The sequence below is a fragment of the Chrysemys picta genome, chromosome 5, assembly GCF_011386835.1.
Source record: "Chrysemys picta bellii isolate R12L10 chromosome 5, ASM1138683v2, whole genome shotgun sequence".
Taxonomy (NCBI): Eukaryota; Metazoa; Chordata; order Testudines; family Emydidae; genus Chrysemys; species Chrysemys picta.
The window spans coordinates 83118116-83144144 of record NC_088795.1 but is presented as its reverse complement, the minus strand read 5'-3'; the positions used below and the strand labels follow the sequence as shown (position 1 = coordinate 83144144).

The window sequence follows — 26029 nt, the reverse complement described above, 5'->3', positions numbered from 1 at the left end:
TATTCAGACTGCCATCTATCTAGGCAGGAATCTTTATGTCTGCAAAGCGTCCAGATGATTTTGGGTGCTCTAGAAACAATAATTAATTAGCCTGGGTATGAGAAATTAGATCATTTGAAGAACCCCACGGGAAGAAAGAAAATGTTGTGACAATGAAAATGTGAGATACTGGTAAAAATTGCTCTGCTGCAGTTATCAGCCACAGAGACCTGAAATCTCCATTCAAATTCATAGGCTCTGTTGCGGGTACTACAGCAAAGGCATCTTCACCTAAGTGGTAAGAAAATAAACACGTATGGGACGTATTACACTTTACCACCTACCAATACAGTTTCTGGGTCCAGCAGAGAAGGGCACATATGCATATGGGTGCCTTCCCTTAGAATTCTCAGGGAAGAATCTCTCAGGCCTAAATTCTTCTGGGTCTGGGAAAATCTCCGGTTCTCTGTGCAGCACATAAGGAACCACGACTACCTCTGTTGCTTTTGGTATCTTAAATCCTCCTGCAAAAACAGTATCAACATGCCAGTGAAGTCGCTTTCTCTAAATGGATACAAAGCTCAAAACCAATTACTGACGCAGACACCACCTTGATGGAGCAGAAATTTATCATACCTAACATGATGAATTCAGACAAAAGGCTGAGAACTACTTACTAATATGGCAATCTTCACTTGTGGTGCGGGCAAAGAATGGAACAGAAGGGAAGAGACGAAGGGCTTCTTTAACAACACACTCAAGATATCGGAGCTTCTTCAAGTCATCCATTGTAACAGGCCGGTCAGAATTCCCTGATCAGAATCACAACAGGGGTGTGAGAAACAACTGTCCTAATCAGACTAAACACACAAGCTATCTTAAGAGGCTCACAGCTATCTTAAATGATGACCAAACTACAACTGCACCACTGTGCTTATGGGTTTGAATCATTTATCTCAATTTTCATTCTTGTGATGTCCTTAAACTATTATTAGTATTGAGATAGCATTGAAAAGCCCCAGTTATGGACTAGGACCCCATTGTGCTAGGCACTGTACAAATATATAAGAGATGGTTCTTGCCCAAAAAAGTTTACAATCTAAGTACTGAAATCTGTTACAACTCCCTTAGCATCCAACCAAGTCCTAGTGACATTGATATCGCCACATAAGAGTTACAGCACATACAGTGGCAGTACTGTGGTTTATTTGCCTTTTTAAACCTCTACACAGAAATGAATATGTAAACCATATACTGTACCATGCAATCTTACACCCACATCCAAGAAAAGAGTAGACACTTACCAAACACTTCATCCAATTCTCTGTGAACTTTCTTCTGGGCTTCAGGATGGCATCCAAGTAAGTAGATGGCCCAGTTCATAGCAGCAGCTGTTGTATCATGCCCCTAGAGTTACAGATTTACTCAGATGTTCAGATCTGCATTGTCTTCATGCATATGAAGATAAATATATACAAAGAATTAGGGATATTATAGGGGATATTATAGTGGTGTAGCCTAACTGTACAGATACAGAAGAAAAGTTAAGACTATATGAATCATGTAACAATTTGGTACCTAAGACTGAACAAGACATAACCAGTTATGTAATAGGATGGATGGAGACTAAGATAAGAAAAAAAACAGAAGTCCCTTTGCCAGCCCTCTTCTATTACTTAGCTTTTCTATGTTGGCTGGGTGAAGGGTCTTCCTCTGCATTCAGTTTCTGTAAGGAAGAGGTTTGCTATTGCTTCCTTGTAGATATAAACTTGTTGACCCACTAAATCTCTCTCGACAGTCACAATAATTTAAACACTATATAGCAATCTTAAAGTCACTATTTTTTCCTCAGTCAACTATTGGAAGCGCATTTGACTTTCTTCACCGCTTTACAATGAAATGTAAATATACCTGACTTTTTAGTTACTCACTATCTTTACTATCCCACAATAAAATATACAGTATTACCATCAATTACCAGAAGAGAGCAAAGAAATTTAATTTTGCTAAGATTATATATTACAAACATAAAACTCAGCCATTCAGGTACTATATGCTAAAGAAAACAAGAGAATGTTCACTAGCAACAGATTTTAGTACAAGTAGTTTAATTTTAATCAAATGTACTCTAATTATGCCATAGAGTAATAGCAACCACAGTACAATTAATTCCATTGCCTCTGGGAGTACAGAGTTACAGCAGCAAAAAACTGGAGCAGTACGGCAGGGAACCACACCCAGTGTGAGCATTTCCAGTCATCCTGTATCCCAACCGATATAAGTGTAATGGAAAGGGTCCAAAGACAGCTGACAAAAGCAATCAGAAGTATAAAGAGATTCATTGTGGGAAGAGATTGGGACCATTCCGTTTAGTTGGAGTACCTCAAACATGAAAGTATCCACTTCCTCTCGAATATCCATGTAGCTCAGTTTGTTCCCTTCATCATCAGTTGTACTGAGAAGCATATCAAGAAAAGCCCTTCTCCTTTTGGGCGCACTTTGTTCGCAGTTGTCATCAAAGTCATCTTTCTGTTGTGTGTCGTTCTCTATTTCAAGGGCTTTTTCTGCAATAACCTTAGATATAAATAAATCAATATATTATTTTTTCCACAGTTTAGATTCCACAATCTAAGTGTGTGGCCACTGCTTTAAATACACGTATTTTAAAATACACGTACTTTAAAATAACTTTTATCCCAGATATTTAAAGACTGACTCTACCGCTGACTCCATACTATGCACTGGTTGGTGATATTAAGCGACATCTATACCCACCCCCTTAGTATTTCCCTTAGTATTTGTTTTCTTATTGTACACTGAGTTTGCACAGGTCAGGGTTGTGAATTGTGTAGAATCTGAATTTGTAAGTCCATGCTGGCTCTTTGCTTTGATTGTCCTTCATTTCTGAATTTTCAATACCGTGTCTGTAGTAGAAAGACAGGATTTGAATGGTAACCCATGTTAAGCACACCATTGTAGCTGAAAAAAATGAATTAAAATCAGATGTTACATCTATGGATTTAAAATTAAGAGAAAATAGTGGACTTTTATAAAAAAAATAGGTCATCTCCAGGTATTTTTTCCTTGCTGAAGTGCATTCATTGAGGTTTTTATATTTAAGTTTTCCATGCAGTCCAAATTTCTATCATTTTCTCAAAATTCAGATTTGAACTGAAATATTTAAGTACTGGACAAAGCACCAGAACAAAGCAGAATGCCATTTTAAAATATTTTAGCTGTTACAAGCCTTAGGGTGAAGTGCTCTGATTATTTTAAAATGTTCAGAACGTTGCATGTTAAAGCAATTAGGATGATTCTATGTGATTTTTTTGTTTTTTACCACCAGTTACAACTAAGTTCTACTATTACCATGTGAGGGTGACCCACTGGCTAAAACCAACACTCAAGCAACAAGTTCTAAGTCACATTATCTCTCCTCTTCAGAGGATTTCTTTAGAGACTGAATATCATAAACATTCAGTTCTCTTATTATATATGTACCACAGATAAGGTGATGTTCCCAATGGCTGATTCTCTGTCACCACATTCACAATCTGGAATCTCTATATTTACTACATTATTTTCTTCATTGATGGGAACACAGTAGAAAAAGGAATAACAGGTTACATTGTCAGTAAAACTGTGAAGGATCTTGAGGCTTCTAGTATGTTCCCTTCCTTCTTGGAACATAGGGTACATCAAGTTAGACCAAAGCCAAGGAGACTTCTGTCTATGATGAATGAGGTCACTCATCCTAGGGTAACAAAAATAGCATTATAATATTTATTTCTAAAAACATATTCACAACATGTCCACAAGACCCTTAACAGGGTCAAAATTCCTGGTCCTGGACAGGATGATGCACTTGATGTTGCAGACACAAACCATTTTGTCTAATCTTTAGGGATGCCCTCAATCCACTTTTAATTAATTATAATGCTCAGTATCGGCTATAATACTTTTCACATTTTTATTTATAGAAATGTTTCTGTCCAGTGAAATCTATTTTCCCATACAAATCAGTATTAATCCAAGAAGTTTGCCACCATGAAAAAAAACCCTAGGGCCAGCTTTTTCTCTTGGTCACATTAATGTAAATCTGGAATAACTCTACTGAAGTCCACAATATTAATCTGCGTTTGCAATAGGATCAGTCACAAAACAAATCATTGTATTACCAATGCAATGCTTGTTCTAATATAATCTGTTGTATACCTGTATGGTCTGATTCTTATGGTCACTAAGGGACCTTTATACTGCTGTGGCAATAAAAAGGGGCCTTGGAATTAGAATAAATTACATTTACACCCACTGTAAGGTCACTTTACACTGCTACGGTGGGACTCTAAATTATTTTCACTTCACTGTTGTGTTGCACCTCCTGTAGTCTTTTACACTAATGCACGACGAGTGAAAAACATTACCATTCTAACCTGACACCATTTCACACTCACTTTGCACTGTGTAAATCTTTATACAAGATGCAAATCAACAGTGAGTTGGGCTCAATGTGCTATATAGATTCAGTTTCCTCCCTCCTCCGCCTCCACCCCAAAGAAGGCTCAAAGGAGCTGTGCTGAGTAGTCCAGCCAATGTTAGCTATGGAAGGGCTGATTTTCAACTGCAACCTGTTGACACGTTATAGCAGCTGGCCTTGTGGCGCCATTACAGAGGTCTCTTCTGTGCATGTACAGCTTGCATAGGTTCTACCATCGTCCTGCCACTCTACCTCTATATACACTCCCCAATCCCCACACATGGGTAATGAAAGACCTAACTTGCACAGCGGGCCTTGTGCGTAGGTGAACTGTTGCTCTTGTGCAGGCCTGGTTGTCCTACCGGATTTTGCTTTAAAAAAATTTGAGTTGCTATAGCTGACGTTGGCATTCTCAATCCTACACCAACAAAACTATAAGACAGACTTGAAAGATCTACACTTACTTATAAATAGCACGGACATATTCAGAATCCCTATTGTTCTGCGCACTGACATTCTTGCCCATCGCAGTTTCTAGAAAGAGAAAAGAGAAACTTATTAAGAATACGTTAGCTGGGTGGAAAGCCAGAAGTACATTGAGAACATACAGCCAGGTGTTGCATGAAAGCATTGCAGCCATTTACATCCTCATCTCATGGCGTTTCTCTTTTTTTAGAATGTGTAGTCTCTTTGTGAGGGTACATCTACACTACAGGGGGGAGTCGATTTAAGATACGCAAATTCAGCTACGTGAATAGCGTAGCTGAATTCGACGTATCGCAGCCGACGTACCCCGCTGTGAGGACGACGGCAAAATCGACTTCTGCGGCTTTCTGTCGACGGCGCTTACTCCCACCTCCGCTGGTGGAGTAAGAGCGTCGATTCGGGGATCGATTGTCGCGTCCTGATGGGACGCGATAAATCGATCCCCGAGAGGTTGATTTCTACCCGCCGATTCAGGCGGGTAGTGTAGACCTAGCCTGAGACTAGTCCTAATATTCCTGTTGCTTTAACTCTCCCTCAGGTTAGATTCCATATTCCTGTTCCGCCCCATAACACAATGTTTGATTGTTCAGATAGACACAAACATAATTAAAACAGAAAAGATGTGTTCATTATTGATAATACAAAAGTAGTGGTACAAGACCAGCAGGGTTTTTTTGTCAATTATCTCAACAAATGAAACTGTAGCATTGTGGACAGCTGTAGTCTCCTCATCATTTACAGCACTTTTATAGCAACTGTTGAATCATCACCAGGACTTACCACAGATTATATCCAGGGCACAGAGAGTGATGTCTAGAAAGCAATCAAATGGCCCTTTGTCAACATGCTTTTCAAGTTTATCAACCAAAATACTGGCTTGTTCGTTCATAACTTCTAGAAAATCAGCTAAGATTGTGAAGTGGAACGTGGGAGTTATCATTTTCCTTCTGGAACGCCACTTATCTCCAGTGCTACAAAATAAAGAGTTGGAAATTAAGTATAAAAAACCCTCACCAAAAAGGAAACAATTAATGGCTTGTGGAAGTGCTCAGTGGATATACAATTTCTGGCACTAGAGTAGCTACAACTGGTAGATAGATTCTTAGAGCTAATCTTTTCAAACGTTGCCAGTAGACCATGTAGTTTTTGTCAGTCCATCTTTGTTGATGACAGTAAAGAGTGGCTCTAATGACTTGTAACATTTTTCAGATATAAATTAATGTTGCTAGTTGCAGCCAGCACCACTCACTACAAGGGGCAAAATGGAAGTACATTTTGCTACAAAACTCTTCTAATCATACAGTGCTCCTAACAGCTTGATGCTAACTGTAGCTGCTGCAAGACAAATATGGTGAACAAAAAGTTACCCTAAGGCAAGGGCTCACATTGAGAAGGCACTTGGGGTGTAAGTGGGTAAGGAGAAGAGTAAATAAGAAGTCCCTTGTTAAATATTTAGCAACCCAGCTCCAGCTAAGCCCATCTTTACTGATAATCGTAAATGGTGGCTGCCCTCCTGTTACGGGGTGGTCACCCGCTCCGGCCCTGAAAGGGTTACAACCAGCCCTGGGAGAGAGCTAGGGCTGTGAGCCAAATACTAGGCTGATGGGGGAGGCAGCCACAGCTGAGGCCACGCCCCAATCAGGCCACAGCTGGCCCTATAAAATGTTGTGGGCCAGGAGCTCAGAGAGTCTCTCTGTAGCTGTGGAGAGATGGGCCTGGCTGCCTGGGAGCTCAGCAGGGTACCTAGGGTGGAGCAGGGCTGGGGAAAGGCCAGAGGAGCTGGGGAGCTCCAGGCTGGAAAACCCCCAGGCTGCAGTCCTTGTTAAGGGCTGGGAAGGGTAGTGGGGTTGCAGAGGTGCAGCCCCGGGTATGCAAAGGCAGCAGGTCCAAACCCCGCCTTGCTGATGGTGAGTGATTTACAGACTGCAGTCTGCCCCAGTGTGTGGGGGCTAGATGGTGACTGGCAGTAGCCACTCAGGCAAGGTTGGGATAGAGGGTTGGGGGTTCCCCTGCGTGGGGAGACCCAGAGAGTGGGGGTACTGCCGAGGGTCAGCACCTATGATAAAGAGGCAACGGAGTCTGGGAGGGACACGGGGGTCTGAAGCATGTGGGATACTGGCCGGCAGAGGGCATTCCAAGGCTGGAAAAGTTAATTCCCTGAATGGTGAGTTGTCGCCTGCTACACGGTGGTGGAGAATGCAGGCAAGTGCGGTCCGCCCCTGATATAAGGGGCAAGGCAAGGCAAGGACTGGGACGATTGCCGAGCAGAGAGAATAAAGGGGTGATGGATCCCCGATAAGCGGAGGTATTCTTCGCAGAGGGTTCCTGTGCCATTCCAGGCTGGGCTCCCGGGTCTGGTCCCCTGAGGAAAGGGGCAGTCTGACAGCCTGAGAGGCTGGAGAGACTTGTACAAGAACTCAGGGAGACTCAGCAGAGACAGTGGGAGGTACAGTGGACCTTGGAAACAGAGTTGGGGTGGCTAGCAGAGGGGCAGCAGGCCCTGGGGAAACTCCTGCGGAGGGAGTTCCCAAAAGACCGCCGAGACTGGTGGGAGAAACCCAGCGCTGGGTCCAGGAGGCCCGGGGTAGATTGCCAGGCGTGTTACACCTGTGGGCAGTGCGGACATGTAAGGGTAACTTGTCCCTACTGGGATGGGGGCAGAGAGCCGCACCCGTGCTACACCTCCTTTTTCCACTATATAGAAAAGTGAGGTTTGGGGATAGTTACTGCCTAATGTCCAGTTTATTACATCAGTATCATCTACCAAACGTTTCTCAAAGAAGAAGATTCATCTCCCACAGAGCTTTTGAGGTAATGGGACAGAGACTAAAGAATTGCGGATAAATTAAATGAATTCTTTGCTTCAGTCTTCACGTCTGAGGATGTTAGAGAGATTCCCAAACCTGAGCCGTCCTTTGTAGGAGACAAATCTGAGGAATTGTCACAGATTGAAGTGTCACTAGAGGAGGTTTTGGAATTAACTGATAAACTTAACAGTAACAAGTCACCAGGACCAGATGGCATTCATTCAAGAGTTCTGAAAGAACTCAAATGTGAAATTGAGGAACTATTAACTATGGTTTGTAACCGGTCCTTTAAATCGGCTTCTGTACCCAAAGACTGGAAGATAACTAATGTAACGCCAATATTTAAAAAGGGCTCTAGAGGTGATCCCGGCAATTACAGACCGGTAAGTCTAATGTCAGTACCAGGCAAATTAGTTGAAACAATAGTAAAGAATAAAATTGGGCAAAAATCAACATGGATTCTGTAAAGGGAAATCATGTTTTACTAATCTATTAGAGTTCTTTGAAGGGATCAACAAACATGTGGACAAGGGGGATCCAGTGGACACAGTGTACTTAGATTTCCAGAAAGCCTTTAACAAGGTCCCTCACCAAAGGCTCTTCTGTAAATTAAGTTTTCATGGGATAAGAGGGAAGATCCTTTCATGGGTTGAGAACTGGTTAAAAGACAGGGAACAAAGGGTAGGAATAAATGGTAACTGTTCAGAATGGAGAGGGGTAACTAGTGGTGTTCCCCAAGGGTAAGTCCTAGCACCAATTCTATTCAACTTATTCATAAATGATCTGGGGAAAGGGGTAAACAGTGAGGTGGCAAAGTTTGCAGATAATACTAAACTGCTCAAGATAGTTAAGACCAAAGCAGACTGTGAAGAACTTCAAAAAGGTCTCACAAAACTAAGTGATTGGGCAACAAAATGGCGAATGAAATTTAATGTGGATAAATGTAAAGTAATGCACATTGGAAAAAATAATCCCAACTATACATACAATCTGATGGGGGCTAATTTAGCTACAACTAATCAGGAAAGAGATCTTGGAGTCATCGTGGATAGTTCTCTGAAGATGTCCACACAGTCACACTGCAGCGGCAGTCAAAAAAGCAAACAGGATGTTAGGAATCATTCAAAAAGGGATAGAGAATAAGACAGAGAATACCGTATCTTATTGCCCTTATATAAATCAATGGTACGCCCACATCTTGAATACTGCGTACAGATGTGGTCTCCTCATCTCAAAAAAGATATACTGGCATTAGAAAAGGTTCAGAAAAGGGCAACTAAAATGATTAGGGGTTTGGAACTGGTCCCATATGAGGAGAGATTAAAGAGGCTTTTCAGCTGGAAAAGAGGAGACTAAGGGGGGATATGATAGAGGTATATAAAATCATGAGTGGTGTGGAGAAAGTGAATAAGGAAAAGTTATTACTTGTTCCCATAATATAAGAACTAGGGGCCACCAAATGAAATTAATGGGCAGTAGACTTAAAACAAATAAAAGGAAGATCTTCACACAGCGCACAGTCAACCTGTGGAACTCCTTGCCTGAGGCGGTTGTGAAGGCTAGGACTATAACAGATTTAAAAGAGAACTAGATAAATTCATATAGGTTAAATCCATGAATTAGCCAGGATGGGTAAGTAATGGTGTCCCTAGTCTCTGTTTGTCAGAGGTGGATGGCAGGCGAGAGATCACTTGATCATTACCTGTTAGGTTCACTCCCTCTGGGGCACCTGGCATTGGCCACTGTCGGTAGATGGATGGATGGACCTTTGGTCTGACCCAGTATGGTCGTTCTTATGTTCTTACGACTGTCCAAGTATATGTTCCTGTGGTCCCTGTCCCCTGCAAGTAGCTGTTTCTATTGCAGTGAGACCAAGTACTCTCCCTCCTCCCATAAAGCTCTTTCAGGATGCTTGATCCCAGCCTCCCAAGCCATCTGGCTCATTCTGGGGTGGGCCAAGTCTATTCCACCTTCCCCCTCTTCTGGGGTATCTAGTGGGGTGTCACTGATGCTTCTCCAGTCCCCTCTCCCAACTACTGCTAGTCTTTGAGGTATGGATGTGCTTGATCTTGCACCATCACAACACAGCCTGGCCAAAGGAGCCAGTGGGCCTTCTCTCCTTAGCTACTCTAGCCCAGGGGTAGGCAACCTATGGCACACGGGCCAAAGGTGGCACACGAGCTGATTTTCAGTGGCACTCACACTGCCCGGGTCCTGGCCACTGGTCCGGGGGGCTCTGTATTTTAATTTAATTTTAAATGAAGTTTCTTAAACATTTTTAAAACCTTATTTACTTTACATACAACAATAGTTTAGTTATATATATTATAGACTTATAGAAAGAGACCTTCTAAAAACGTTAAAATGTATGACTGGCACGCAAAACCTTCAATTAGAGTGAATAAATGAAGACTCGACACAGCACTTCTGAAAGGTTGCCGACCCCTGCTCTAGCCTTTCTGCTCCTTATGCTGAATTCCTGCTGCAATCTTAAGAGGAGTCCTAGCCTGTGTCTCAGATGGTGTCAGCAGGGAACACAGCATCTTCCTGTTTTGAGCAGGGGAGCTCACAACCACACCCCCACTCCCCGCGCCCAAAATCTCCTATTTTTTAAATGTCCCCAAACTCATCCTCCTTTGTCTATAGAGTGAAAGTCAGGAATGCAGCATTGGTGAGATCCAGCCACAGTGTTAGTTTATTCTGAGTTTCTAAACAGCAAAAAATTATGGGGGAAATAATCACCAAAATATTTACAAAAGATCAGAAATGGCAAATACCTATTTTAGACTTGTGCTTCCAGAATAGCATAAGTAGGTACTATTGCATGGGGGAGGAGTAAAGTGGGGCATAGCCAGGGCCACCCCTCCCACATGAATGACATCCTCAGAACTGTACAGGGGAGACATCCACAGTGGACATTAGGTGCCTTCCCTCCCCAGGCACATGTCCTCTGGGGCAAAAAACAGCAGAGAGGAGCCAGCCAGAGGCCAAAGCCAGCAGAGCAGCAGTAGAAGCAACTGAAGCAGGCACCCATGAACACTGATAATATTTTCCACAGCTTTGACTGGACTTTCTTTGCCTTGTGCTGACTGGGAGAAGGGACTGGAGCAAACAGCCAAAGTCTCTATACCTCAGCTTCCCTCCACATCTGACCTGCCCCATATACCTTCCTCCCTTCCCTCTTCTCATCTGCTCTATCCCTCTCATCACTCTCCTTTCCTGCCTTTTCTGTTGTGTGAAACTCCTCCTACCCCCCTTCAGAAAAAAATCATAGCTCTACTATGACATTTGTGCTTCCACATTATTCACTTCACTTGTGGGTCATATCCCTTTCCCTCACCCTGTGTCTGTCTTGTCTACTTATACTGTAAGCTCTTCAGGGAAGGGAGTATCTACTGCTGTGAATGTGTATGGTGCCTAGCAAAAAGGGGCCCTGAGATTGGTTGGTCCCTTGACATTCCCCTAATAATCATGATTCATAATAATAGGAGACTATCCCTTCAGCAGAGGTGATAAGTGCATATAATTGATAAAGGTGGTGTGTTTATGTATTTGATATAGCACATAAATCCAAGCTGACTGTGAGTCAGATTCTGTCTGTAAGCTTGCTTTTCATTACACCCCAGCAGCCACACTTAAGTTCTAAGAACAATAAAGTTCTAAAAGCATAAATGAAGGCAGAATTTAATAATTCGGAATCAGATAACTGGCAAGGTGCTCAGGGTGTGCTTCCCAAGGGGGAGTTAGGTGCTGAACTCAGATACCCTTGGGGAAGACCTAAATTCTGCACAAGGTAAGTCCTAGCACCAATCCTATTCAACTTATTCATAAATGATCTGGAGAAAGGGGTGTAACAAATCTTAGGCTAGGTCTACACTACCCGCCTGAATCGGCGGGTAGAAATCGACCTCTCGGGGATCGATTTATCGCGTCCCGTCGGGACGCGACAATCGATCCCCGAATCGACGCTCTTACTCCACCAGCGGAGGTGGGAGTAAGCCCCATCGACAGGAAGCCGCAGAGGTCGATTTTGCCGCCGTCCCTACAGCGGGGTAAGTCGGCTGCGACACGTCGAATTCAGCTACGCTATTCACGTAGCTGAATTTGCGTATCTTAAATCGACACCCCTCCCCCCCCCGTAGTGTAGATGTAGCCTTAGAAAACAGGGGAAATGCCAAAGGATTAGAGCATTGCCAACGTAGTTCTAGTATTCAGAAAGGGAAAAAGGGATGACTCAAGGATCTATACACTGGACAGCCTGATGCTGATCCCAGATAAAATGATGGAATGGTTAATTTGGGACTCTTATTAAAAAAAGAATTAGAGGCTACAAATATAATTAATGGCAGTTAACATGGTTTCATAGAGGGTAGGTCTCATCAAATTAACCTGCTGTCTTTTTTTTTTTTTTTTTTTTTTGAGCACAGTTCTGGTTGACAAAGGCAACTATGTTAATATAGTATACTTGAATTTCTCCAAGGCATCTGACTTAATGCCACGTGACATTCTGATTAAAAAGATCACATTATATGGTATTAACAGGGCATACTTTAAATGGATTAAAAACTGACTCACTGACATCTCAAAATGTAGTTGCTAATGGGATATATTAGTGAGTGAGACCATTTCTAGCTGAGACCCCTGAGATTGGTTCTGGGTCAACAGCTATTCAATACTTTTATCAGTGATGTAGATGATAATATTAAATCTTTGCTGGTAAAGTTTGCAGATGACACAAACATTGGTGGGGTCATCAATAATCAGGCAGACAGGTTACTGTTACAGAGTAATCTGAATCACCTGTTTAAATGGTCAGAGTCCAACTAAATGTGTTTTAAGAGAGGCAAATGAAAGATAATACTTCTGGGAACAAGGAATGCAGACTATACCTACAGGAGGGTCACCTGGAGAGCAGTGACTCTGAGAAGGACTTTTCAGTCATCATAGAAAATCACCTCCAGATGAGCTCTTGGTGCATGCTGTGGTAACAAGGACTAGTCTGATCCTTGGATGTCAAGAAGGGGGAATAGCCAGTAGAAGTAAGGAAGTGATCTTGCCTCTGTACACAGCATGGGTAAGATCGGTACTACAATACCGTGACCAGTTCTGGTGAACATTTGGAGCAGGGGCTGCCTTTTTATTTTATGTTTGCACAGCCCTTAGCACAATGGGTTTCTGGTCCATGACTGGGGCTCCTGGGCACTATGATAATACAAGTGGAGGAAGAGGAGGAAAAGGACAGTTTGAAGGAGGGCCACAAAAATAAACCAGAGGCTGGAAAACAAGATTTACAAAGTGAAGCTTTATGAGCTCAATTTGTTCAGCTTATCAAAGAAAAGGATGAGAGGTGACTTGATCACTGTGCACAGGTACTTACACATGGAAAAGATATCTGATAGAGGGGAGCCTTTTCAGCCTTCCTGACAAAGGCAGAACACAATCCAATAGCTGGAAGTTAGACAAATTCAACCTTGAAATAAGATGCCATTTCCTAGCCGTGAGGGTAATTAGACTTTGGAACAATTTACCAACATAGGTGGTAAACTCACCGTTGCCTGGAGTCTTTAAAATGAGATTATATAGCTCTCTAAAAAATACATTTTAATCTACCTTCAGGCTGGATAGTCATTGTAGGCTCTTTTGGCTCAGAATCTGTGAATTTATGAATCCCACCCTTCGTCCCTTTTTTTCATGGACGATGGGGAGAACAGGTGTGTCTGCATTGCCCTCAGCATGCTCATTTACAGCTCTGTATTAAGACAATGATTATAATCCAATCTCATTTTCAGGGTTTCCCCAGTCACCTGTAATCATCAGGGAGGAATTTTTTCCCCAATTCACAATTGACCAGGTTTCTTGTGGGGTATGGTCGGGGGTTCACCTTTCTCTGAAACATCAAGGATTGGCCACTGCTGGAGACAGCACACCAGACAGGGTGGACCACTTCTCTGAGTGGTACAGAAAATCCTCTCTTTCAGACAATGGCTGGTGTGTCTTGCACACAGGCTCAGGGTCAAATTGATCACCAGATTTGGGGTCAGGAAAGAATCACCAAGTCAGATGGGAAGGGTACTTGGGCATTTTTGCCATCCTCAAGAGCACAGTGTGCGGATCACCAACCAAGATCATTTGTGCGTAGCTTACCTAATCAATTCCCTGCCATTGCAAGGGCCTTGGGTATTGGTCAGTCTTTCTTGTTCTCTGCCTCTGGCACACAACAGTCTCCTCAGGATTGAAATACTTTAGTTTAACCCAAGTGTGATAGATATGGCAATTTCCCGCAATATACTTGGGAGACCTTATTGAATTAAGTTTACATAACTTTAGGGTCCATTGCATTAAATGAATGGTTGTGGGCTTGGATGATCAAATGACTATATTGAACAAAGTGGCACACAAAAATGGATTTTTGAGATAATACCAGTGAAATGGATTTCCTGGGAAATATCTAGGGGGAGGTGAATGCAAATTTTACACACACCCCCACCCCACTTATGGTTATGAAACTGCACCCTAAGGACAGGACAACCATCAGCTGATTCCCTAATCCCGGAATCCCAAGATCAAAGGACCAAGCTGTGTAAAGGAAAGATGAACCTATGCATGGGCGTGCTTGTTCTGAGCAAAAGCTGTAATGAACTTGTAACTACAGAAAAACCCTTTGGTGGATTGGAAGGACTGACTCATACCAAAGCCCCTGCTGGAGTAGGGCGTGGTGGCTGTCATCTTTGGTAAGCTTATCAGCATGTGTGTAGGTTCTTTTATTCTTTTTAATATGTATTCCCTGTAATCCTTTCACCTTAAAAATAAATGTGCCTGCTTAGAAAGAGCTGTGTGGGAACTTATAACTGTGTGCAATTAAACTGTCTATAGCCTTTGGAGAAAAAGCAAAACACAGACACTGGCCTGTTCAGACAGTCTGGCTTGCTGGGAATATCACAGTATAGGCAGGGAAATGTGCAGCCTAGAAAAACCCCATCAGGAAGGAGAGAGACACGAAAAGGTGATGGGAGAGGAGTTGGGAGCCTCGAGTGGGTGCCCTTGCACATGGCTCGCCTTGAAGTTCATGAAGCTGAGTCTGAGGACAGCTGAGGGCTACATCAATGAGACTAAATGTGTCATTTGTGTGGGGAGAATATTTGATATTGCTGGATTATAATTGACTGATATTCTTTTGCTGAGGAATTAAAAGTTATTTCTATCAATTATGAAAACTCGAGCTCGGTGCATCCGAGTGAGGTCTTGCTACATCATTTGCTCTAAAGTCCCATTTACAGTCCTCACAGCGCACGATCCTTTCAAGAACTGATCCTTTCTAGACTCCGGATGGTGGCAGGAGGACCACATTTTATGGCCCTGCTGGCAATACGGGCCTAAAGCTGCTTTTTGGGGATCTGTACTTTAGATTCTAATATTCAGACCATAATTATGCTTTTATTCTGCTTATTAGCAAATAAAATATAACACATTCTAATCTAGGCAGTAAATATATATATCTTAGAATTAAACTTTGCATAACTTTAAAGGTACATGACTCTATTTATATATTACGATACCTTGTTAGAAGTCCTGTGCCAAGCCATGGATGTAGGAATTTGTACGGAAAAGATTTTTCTATGTGCTTTGAACTGTTTAGAACAACCTACCAGCAGGAGAAAAGACAGAGGGGAAATATCTCTTTAAAAGAAGTTGGTAACACTGTATACTCATTTCATTTTTTAGGAGGAGGGTATTTGCAAAATATATTCAAAGCTATGACTGCTCTCCTATAAACTTGAACACCCATTTACAATCAACGATAGCTTTGCATTGTGCAGTCAACTTTACAAACCCTGGAGGTACAGGAGAGATCATTAACAAGGAAATATTTATCAAAATAAAAATACATCACTTTGATACTACACTGTAAGAGCAGGAAAATGTTCCAATGGATTGTAATAGTCAATAGTATGAATGTGACATTCCTTTTTAATATATTGCAATATCTCCCAGGCCAAAGGTAAGCTGGATATTTGGACTGACAACCTGAACTGCAACAGAGGTTCTGTCTCTCTCATGTAACTTGTAAAAGTACATCTACTTAACAGTAATATTAAACATGAGACACAGAATATAATTATTTATGTAATACATCTACAATCTTTGCCCAACTAGAGTAGGAGTCTTTCTTGGGAATGACACCATCTTGTGAAGAATCTAAGCTTTCATTTTTAAAGTTAAGTTTCTAGCCCTTCGGGTTGTGAAGATAACTTGATTTCTGGTTGGATGGTTTACACCAAGGCAGCAACATCTTCCCAGACAAGGGAGGTCAGTCTCTGAAGCGGAGCTGAGAGCGATAACCACAAGTTTGTGAAGAAGAGTCCTTTCAGAGGCAAAAAATGGGTTGTTTTCTTGGGAAAGGGCGGGGATCATTTTGCCAGCCTCCTGGATTTTTAGTTGGGCTAGTAGATTTTTATAGGAATTCTGCAGCTTTAAGCTGGTGCAAGTAAGAGCAGAATCAGGCCCTAATCACTCCTTTTGGGTCCATTTCCTCAGCAGCCTTTCTTTTTGAGCAGGTTATAAAGGCTATCTGTTTACCAGGCTTTTTACTGAGGGTCTGAATGGGGAGGGTCTCAGGGCTCCATCCTCCTGTATGTGGGACACAACTCATGTAAGGTATTTGAAACTCCATGGATTTCAACTCATGGAGTTTCCTGTGAGACCTCACCATCTCGCAAAAGGCATTAGGGTACTGCTTTCTTAACCTAAGTATCATTCAAATCTACTCAGTTGTTGGCAGCCTACAAGAGACAAGTGACGCCTGTTTGGAAGCCTCTCCAGTTCTTACTGGCATCTGAAAAACCTGGTCACTGTGAGTGTGTCTACACTGCAGCTGGGAGCATGCCTCCCAGCCTGAGTAGGGCACACACTAGCTCTACTCCAGGTTGCCAACCCTCCACGATTGTCCTGGAGCCTGCAGGAATTAAAGATTAATCTTTAATTAAAGATTATGTCATGTGAAACCTCCAGGAATATGTCCAACCAAAATCGACAACCCTATACATGCTAAAAATAGCAGTGGGGATGTTAAGGCCCATGTGGCAGCATAAGCTTGCAGCCAGAGTACAAGCCTGCCCGACCCCCTGGGCCTGAGCTTGGGTGGCTAGCAGGGTCCACACTGCTATTTTTAGCAAACTAGCTCAAGCAGAGCTAACACGTGTCTTTCTACCCAGCTGGGAGGCTCTCTAAAGGTGCTGTGTTTCCAGGGGCTCCCCCCAAACCTGGATACATTTTGAATCCTACATAAAGGGCTGATCTCAACAGGGAGAAAATAAAGCACAAGTTAATACGAACTCAGGGTATTTCCCAAACCAGTATAGGAGAAGGAGAGTCCACGGAAGCCCAGCAGCTCATTCAACTACCCCTCTTAAGTCCACAGAACTGATATATCCCCAGAGGCATTTCCATGGGGTCAGGAGGAATGGGGGAGCATAGTGAAGAGGCAGATTTACTCCAGTCCATGGCATAGGGTAGAAGGGGCTCCTAGGGGTGACACTAGGTCAACCTGAATTTCTTGGGCATATATTTAAAGACTAAATTACATACACACCTAGAGGCTGATGGTAGTGGGCACATTTTATACACTGAAATACATAAACAAGTGTCCTGATAATCAGTGGCAGAAGAGATACCTGAACAACAGAGTTGCCTTAAGGCTACTCTAAATAATGCATCCTCCTTTATACAATAATGCCTATGGTTTTAATTAAAACACTTTTTTCAGTTTTAATCTGATTGATGCAAGTTATATCATTTCCATCAGCCCTCAAGTCCTGTTGAGAGATTTCTTTGTATGCACTTTATTTAATAAATACAATAAAATGTATCTCACCCGTATATCACTTGCTAATAAAAAAACAACTGTACCTCGAAGATAATAGCACAACACTGATGTTTTAAACTAGTGGATCATTAACACAGTAACTGTATTCAGAACCTGTTATGTTGATAAGGCGAAGTGAAGTTCAAGGTTTTCCACAGTCCAAAACCTGGATAAACATTTCCTCTCACTTAGTCGAGAATCACAGAAGTATTTTTAATCAATGTAAAGACAGAAGAAGAAATTTTGCATTTATCTCCAAGCGAACTACAAACTATTCAGGGCTAGACTGTGCCATCCCTTTAGCTCATGCAACATACCACTGGGATGAGCATCTGGCATGCAGTCCCTGTGCTCCCCTGAGTGCCTAGAGTTAAAAGCACCTGCACAAAAGTAGGGAGGGAGGGAGGGAAAGCAGGCAGGGAGGAGGAAGAGACCAACATGAAGCCTAAGCTCTAGACCAGTGGTTCTCAAAGCCGGTCAGCCGCTTGTTCAGGGAAAGCCCCTGGCAGGCTGGGCCAGTTTGTTTATCTGCCGCGTCTGCAGGTTCGGCCAATTGTGGCTCCCACTGGCTGCAGTTCGCTGCTCCAGGCCAATGGGGGCTGCAGGAAGTGGCAACCAGCACATCCCTCGGCCCGCGCCGCTTCCCGCAGCCCCCATTGGCCTGGAACGGCAAACCGCGGCCAGTGGGAGCCGCGATCGGCCGGACCTGCGGACACGGCAGGTAAACAAACTGGCCAAGGGCTTTCCCTGAACAAGCGGCGGACCGGCTTTGAGAACCACTGCTCTAGACGTAACAAGAAGTTTGGTGACTGGCATCTGTCCTTCATGACCAGCCATTTTCAATGTTTACTGTAAACTCTGGAGATGAAACAACACAAAATTTCAAATTAGGGAATAACTGTCATAAATTGTATGACTTGTACAAACAAATCTATTAAACATGAGATAGGAACACTCACCTCCACAGCATCTGGATGATATAAAATCACAAAAGGTAATGGTCCTATCCAAAGTTTTAGCAGGGGTAGATTCCTGTATTCTTCTAAGTTGTTTACTATTTGTTTAAAGAAATCTGTGGGGGGAAAAATCAATTTGAATGGGCCAAAACCAGAATGTCTGTAATCATGTAATTGATCATGAGTTCACTGTAGTGTTAGTTTTGCTACTGTGACAAACCATGTATGTTTTGCACTTATTTATTATTTTGATTATAGTAGCACTTAGGGGTCCCAGTCGAGATTGTGATAAACACTGTACAGACACAGGAATCTTGCAACCAAAATAGAAAGGACAAATGAAAGAGAGTATAAATATTTTATCCCCTTTTTACAGATGGGGATCTGACACACAAAGAGATTATGTAACTTGCCCAAGGTCACATAGGAAGTCTATGGCAAAGCTAGAAATTAAATACATTTCTCCAGATTTCCAGCCCAGTGCATTAGCACAAGCCCATCCTCAACTGATTAATTTTTCTGAACAACATGATAGATGGGATATAAATCCTTGGGGTTAAGGATCATCTATTAAGTACAAGAGAACCTCTACTGATTGATTTCAAAGACCTTAACTGAGTTCCTCTAAAATGGCACCAAGAGCATCTGAGATAAAAGGGGAAATGAGATTGTGCAGATTAATAAATCATTCCACAATAATGCTAGAGTCCACATTCGAGAGAAATTTCTACACAAAAGACCGGAGGGTCACCACCTATTATTATCATTGCCTGACACTTTCCACTATAAGGCCTCATTTTTAGTTGCTTATAATTTTGCCAAACTTTAACAGTTTGGGTTGCAATTTTCCATGCCAGGTGCTCACCACAAGCCAAATTTAAGCCAAAACCATTCAGTTGATTTCAAGAACAAGTCTAAGTAAAAATATGTTGTTGTTTTGCTCATGTTAAAAAAATTCTTGAGATCTTTACTTTTAAATGCCTTAACACCTCCATGCAGGGGAGTGGACTGTGTGTCAGGAATGTACCTTGTGCCATCTCACTAAAAATCCACCCAAATTTGATCATTTTTAGCCTTTGAAAAATCACATTTTGTATTTGTTCAGTAAAGACTTGCGGGATCTTAACAGCTAAAAATCTCTGAAGATTCCTTCTTCACTGAACAAGCTTGAGTCTCTCACAGCTCGTGCGTGTGACCGGACCAACCAAAGCGTATGTGCCATCCCTACAGAGCAACCGAGCCTCATACCCCCACCCTCACAGCTCCTACATGTGACAGGACTGCACACATGCCCTCCCCACAGAGCAACTGGCTATGCTGCATCCCCTCCCTGCCCTCACATGTGACCACACTATGCATGTGCCATCCTCACAGTGACTGAGCTGCCTCCATCCCCTCAACAGCTCCTGCATAGGACTGGACTGCACATGCCCTCTCCAGCCACGGGTTAGGAGGCTAAGAAGAACTTTACCCATAATGGCTGCTTCAGCCTAGGGTGCAACTGGGCACCATAACTCAGAGCAGGGAGACTCTCTCTTCTGTACTCTCCATGACCCTACTGCTGGTACTCAGGCAGCATGGAGGAGGAAGCTGCAGATGGGACAAAACTCAGACCGGGGGTGGGGGGGGAGACAGGAGGGGGAAGGAAAGGAGTAGATTGGGACAAGAGATCTCATGAAACTGGGACTGTGGGAGGAGAGAAACTCTGACTAGGATTGGACAGGGAAGACTGGGCTGACTGGGCAAGGAGACTGGGAGCTAGGGAAGGAAGGCCATGTTGGGATTTGTTGGGTGGGGAGGCTGAGACTGGTTAGGTGGGGAGACAGGGACTAATTGGGCAAGGAGAAAAGGAATCATTGAGAGAAATGGGAAGATAGGGGACTAGGATACAGTTAGCTGGAGGATTGGGTGGAGGGAGGGAAACTGGGACTGTCTGGCCACAAGACTGATACAAGGAACCAGGGGGAAATGGGAGCAGGTGAGAGAAGAGACAGATCTGACAAGGAACTGGGGTGGGTGGAAAGAAATGAGACTGGCTGAGAAAAGAGACTGAGACACGGAGCTAGGGAGGGACACTGAGACTGGATGAAGAATCCTGAGAGGGAGACTGGGACCAATAGACAGTACAAGAGGGAGGGGAAAGGCAAATCAGATGAGGAGCCAGATGGGAAAACTGAGTGTTGCTGGGCAAAGAGATGACAAGTGGATGTGGGGATGGGGAGAGACTTGGAAACATGGGGATATTTGAATTCAGGCAGCGAGACCGGTGGGAAGACAAAGACTGGCTGGGTAAGACTGGGACGGAGACAAAAAGCCTGATATGAGGTGACTGAGTAGGCAAGGAGGCCAGGGCTGGAACAGGAACCCAGGAGTGAGGAAGATATAGGACTAGAACAGAGATAGGAACAGGTTGGAGGGGACAGGGAAGAAAGGGATCAAAACTTGGGGAAAACAGGCAGAAGAGTTTGTGGAGAACATGACCCTCCAGAGTCTGGAATAAAAACCAAGATTCCTTAATCTCATCATTCCTTTGCTGCCAACAAATATCTGTGAAACTGACTAGAAAAGTCTGTGTTTCATCCCTCTCTAGTGCTGGCCCACAAAGAGATGATATTGTACTATTGCTATCAGATAATCCATTAGTTTAAGTGGCAGAGGTCTGTGTGGTGGATTTAATGGTCTCAACCTTGCTGATGAACTATGTGGGTGTCAATTCAATGCCATATGATGGAATTTCTGGTGTTTTCAGCTTGCTTTTTTAAAAATTCAGAAAATTACACACACACAAACTCTGTTTAAAAACATAGTTCAGGTTACAAAATCAATCACTCAAAAGTTAGGAAATGCCAGAGTTAAGGTTCCCTGTGCATCCTTAAGAATATATATTATGACACAGTCTTTAACTACCTGATCACATATTTTTTCCATGGGCCCCGTGCCTGATTCAATGCATGGGATGGACCTGCTCTGAGGATTAATCAGGGCCACGTAAGTGAAGGAATCTGCTGTCTATAGGATCCGTACTCCATTTGTTATAGAAGTTGGAAGGCGCATAGTTAGGGCCATACCAAATTCACAGTCCACTTTGGTCAATTTCACGCTGAAAGTATTTTTAAAATAATTAATTTCATTATTTCAGTTATTTAAATCTGAAATTTCAGTGTTGTAATTGTAGGGGTCCTGACCCCAAAAAGGAGTTGGCGGGGAGGGGTCACCAGTTTATTGTAGGGAGGTTTGCAATACTGATACCCTTACTGCTGCCCCGCTGCTGGTGGGGCACTGCCCTCAAAGCTGGGCATCTGGCCAACAACTGCTGCTCTCTGGCCGCCCAGCTCTGAAGGCAGCGCAGAAGTAATGGTGGCAATACTGCAACCCCCCACCTCCCTAAAATAACCTTGCAACCCTCCTGCAAGTCCCTTTTGGATCAGGACCCCCAATTTGAGAAAAACTGGTTCCCCCTGTGAAATCTGTACAGTATAGGCTAAAAGCACACAACAGACCAGAGTTTGTGGGGGGAGACCAGATTTCACAGTCTGTGACGCGTTTTTCATGGCCGTGAATTTGGTAGGGCCCTATGCATAGTGAATGAGGGCAGGGAGTTGCAGGAAGAGAAAGGAGGATCTAGTGGTTAAGATAGTGGAATTCTGCGCTGGAGAACTGGCTTCTATCCCTGCCTCTGCCACAGAGTGTGATGCTTTGCAGGTCCCTTAACCCAAATTTTCCAAAGGTAGTCACTAATTGTGTGTTCCTCATTTTCTTGGTGCCCAAGTGAGGCCTCCTCAGGAGAAGTGCTGAGGGCTCATAATTGTAGCTGAAGTCAGCGGGAGCTGTGCTTGAATATATAAAGGGTGATACATTGTTAAGTACTATAAAAAAATCACATCTTCAGCATCTCAGATTGGACACCTAAAATTAGTGGATTTTTTTTACCTTAATCTCTCTGTGCCTCACTTCCCCATAATAATACCCCCTCACCTCACAGTGGTGATTCAAAAATTAATTAATTAATGTTTGGGAAGCAGATGAATACTACTGTGATCAGTATCATAGAAGAGCCCCTTCATATCACAGTTCGAGTAGCATGCAGTAAATACGGCCTATGGCAACATACTGAACTGTGTGGTTAAAATAAAACATTGAATAGCTGCTCATTAATTGAGCACTGTCCATCCTACAGCAGAATGAGGCTGGGATCCTATGGAAAATATAGTATGTGATCACGTAACTAAAGTCTATATCATAAGCCATACACACAAAGGAGCTCTTTTAAGTTTGTATAGCCAGCCTTAATGCTGGCATTTTCTAACTTTTGAGTGCTTGACTTGAAAACCTTCATAATGTTCTTTTAAAAGAAAAGTGTGTGTGCGATAGATATAAATGTAGCAAATGCTGTCTTAGGCCCTGAACTTGCAAGGAATTCCACACAGGCAGCCCCCTGCACCTCTACAGAGCAAATGGCAGGATTGTGGCCCTCGTGTATGGTTTTTTAACCACTTATGTCATAGAACAAAGTCAGAAATGACATGTAAAAAGAGCAGTTCAGCCAAATAGATCTTCATCAGAATGTATGATGCAAAATAAACATATTTAAACAACCCAGAGCCTTGAAAATTTCCCTGGCACTGGCAAGACATTCCTACAGAAGCATTATTTATGCTTACCCTGATCAAAACAAAATTCTGCTTTTAAAGACACTCATTGGCTTTCCAAATAAAATACTATAACATTTCCAAAACTGAGACCTGTCTGCTCTATAACTGGTTTCCAGGCCCGCCCTGGGCCAGGAATTCAAACAGGAAGACCTGGAATCTTCCCTAAGTGAGAGCTATTGGTTTCCATAGAATCTATGCTTTTTGCTCCTTGTGGTTGTGGAGATAACCTTCCAAACATGACCCAAGTATGATTTGATGCAGCATTGCCTGGTCTTTCTAAATCAACAGAGAGACTGTGCCAGTTAGGCTTTTGGAAGGGGGAACAGCTGCTACCATTAGGAGCAGGGTTCTGTGTGTATGAGTATGTAGGAGGGCTGCACTTCCCACCTACTGGAACAGAGGCTTGAGTGCTGTCTTACCTCCTGAAGCAAAAGTCCATGGGAGCATTCAACCACCCAAGTAGAAGGCTCTTTGTGTGTAGGTGGGGACATCAACAACACCCAATCGCCCCTTAGAGACAGCTCTGTGGAGAAGAGTGTCTCTTGCCACAGCAACAGAGGATTCAGGGAGGAGGATGCCAAGTCCACCAACCACAACCTACCCCAAGCAGAGGTTCATCTAAAGGGGCCCAACATAGGGCTGTGTGCTGGAATGTCTGCTCATGGTTTTAATTGGCCCTCACAGGAGTTTGATTAAAGGATAAAGGGCCCCTGGGTCTCTGAGGCCTCTTGAGGGGCTGGTGCTTCAAAGCTCCACCCCCAAACAACCTGTGCTGGCCTAGTGGCTAATAGAAGCTGCTCTTTGTGAGTTGTTGTGTACCAACTGGGACCCAGAGTCTCTAGATGGATTCCCTGCCCAAGTGTAAAGGTCCAGGCCATTGTAGTTTCTCATGGTAGCTGTGCTGCGGCAAAGAGCTCTGGGGCAGCTTGGAACTTTAAAGCTCCACATCTAGAAGGCCTGTGGTGGCAGCTGTTGGGGCCATGGAGTGGGAGGTGCTGAGAGGAGCCAATGTGCCGGCTGCATTTGCCTTAGCTCCAGCAGGTAGGGAAGGGTCCAAAAGGTTACATAACAGTTATTTACAATGTGCTATAAATGGACTTTGTGTTGTTTCTCTAGTAAGAGAGTTGTGGTAGATGTATGTTAATTACACATAAAATAATTACATAAGATACTAAGTCCAGGAGTTATTTAGTTCTATAAAAAGTGGACTTCATATTTTGCAGATAGAAGAACACAACGTGAAATACAGCTCACAGTTTATAACATTATTTATTAATACCTCTTTAAAACCATATTAGTTTTGGAAACTAAGTTATTCTATCCGTCTTATTTCTATATCATCTAAAGAAAGCAGAGAGCCATTTAGAGTCTGTCTAGGAGATCGGCTTGCAGCTCATGGTCCCGTATATGCAACTGTTGGCAACAGAGCCAAATGGAAAATTCTCTCTTACCTATAGTACATCTACTATAGTTCTGTTTTGCCACAGAAGCATTTTGCAGATGCAAGACTAGATCTTAATCTATACTTTAATGAAAATTCTACAAGTGTGAGAAGGCAGGACTGAGCCTGTATATTTAGCAAAAAGCTAACAATAAAGCAGATCAGCTACCTTTGGGATATCCCGACACCAGATAAAATTCACCGGGTTAGATGTTCAGTTGGTGTAAATCAGCAGCGCTCCATTGAATACACTGGATTTACACCAGCTGCAGATCTGGCCTATTGTTTTCCCAAATGACATTAACAAGAAAAAACTTCACCAGCAGGAGCATTAAACTCACAAAATTTTGCAACACACCTAGAATACTTTGGACAGTTATTAATAAGCTGATGTTAACAGAACAATATATTAATAATGTCATAATGTAAACAACAATTTGACAAGACTAAAATACAACCTTGATTTGCTTTTCTAGGATTACACAGGATAAAGGGATGGCTGGGAATATTAATAATAATAATTATTATTTGTATTACCATAGCACCCAGGTGCCCTAGTCATGGACCTAGACCCCACTGTGCTAGGCGCTGTACACAAACAGAGCTAAAAGGCAGTCCCTGCCCCTCAGAGCATACAATCTGAAGCCAAGGGATGAGGTCTTGTGACTTATCTTAATGTGGGTGTGCAACTTCCGGACAATGCAAGGGTATCTACAAACAGCCCTCTGTCACAATCATGCCAGTTCTGCCAAAAATAGTTGCCTGTTTCTAAGTTTGTGACAGAAATTGGCCCTATACATTTATAGTATTGTCTTCTCCAGCACAACCACCACACCCACCCTGCAGCAAAGTTAAAGCAACTAAATAACCCTTTTTCTTCATTCCATTTCAGGTATAATTTAACTGAAAGATCCCTTTTGTTAAAAAAATCAAGGCTCAATAATATAGCACAAAAGCCCATATTTGCACAGGTACAATAAGAACAGAAATCCATGCACATTGATATTTTTACTATCTCACTGTGGAGAAAGGCACAATAACTTCAGCACCTTACTAAGACTCATAGGAATATAGAAAAATCTCACAGTAGAAAAAGAACTAGTAATGTCTGATTTGTCTTGAAAATCAGAGGAGCATAATGAATGGATGCATAACACCTAATGTGGAACTGTTCCAGTTTTGAGTAAATACTGCTACACTTTGAAAGTTTGTTCTGAAACAATAATTTTTATAAACATAAGAGGCTCATCTAATTATGTAATTATCCAGCGCTTTAGCATGACTCCTTTACCTTATAATCTAGTGGAGAAACATGTACCATGGCAGTTGTTTTTAAATGCATTAACCATAAAGAGGCTGACCAAGGGTA

At 42.8% G+C, this 26029-nt stretch overlaps 1 protein-coding gene across 5 annotated transcripts in view; it reads right to left on the bottom strand.

Moving 5' to 3' along the window:
* The window catches only part of LOC101941793 (cytochrome P450 4V2-like), a 29541-nt gene that overhangs the window by 1000 nt on the left and 2512 nt on the right, over positions 1-26029 (bottom strand). For 2 of the 5 annotated variants that reach the window (XM_008168451.4, XM_042841978.2), the window contains exons 2-10: positions 18571-18683; positions 15306-15391; positions 5723-5913; positions 4921-4990; positions 3481-3733; positions 2362-2553; positions 1284-1386; positions 657-791; positions 324-503 (exon numbers count right to left, since the gene is read on the bottom strand). In XM_008168451.4, coding sequence (XP_008166673.1) covers positions 324-503; positions 657-791; positions 1284-1386; positions 2362-2553; positions 3481-3733; positions 4921-4990; positions 5723-5913; positions 15306-15391; positions 18571-18683 — 1323 coding nt within the window. Of the gene's footprint in view, positions 1-323; positions 504-656; positions 792-1283; positions 1387-2361; positions 2554-3480; positions 3734-4920; positions 4991-5722; positions 5914-15305; positions 15392-18570; positions 18684-25951; positions 25970-26029 lie in introns of those variants that run through there. The other 3 variants (XM_008168452.4, XM_065596796.1, XM_065596797.1) reach the window with 2 other exon arrangements.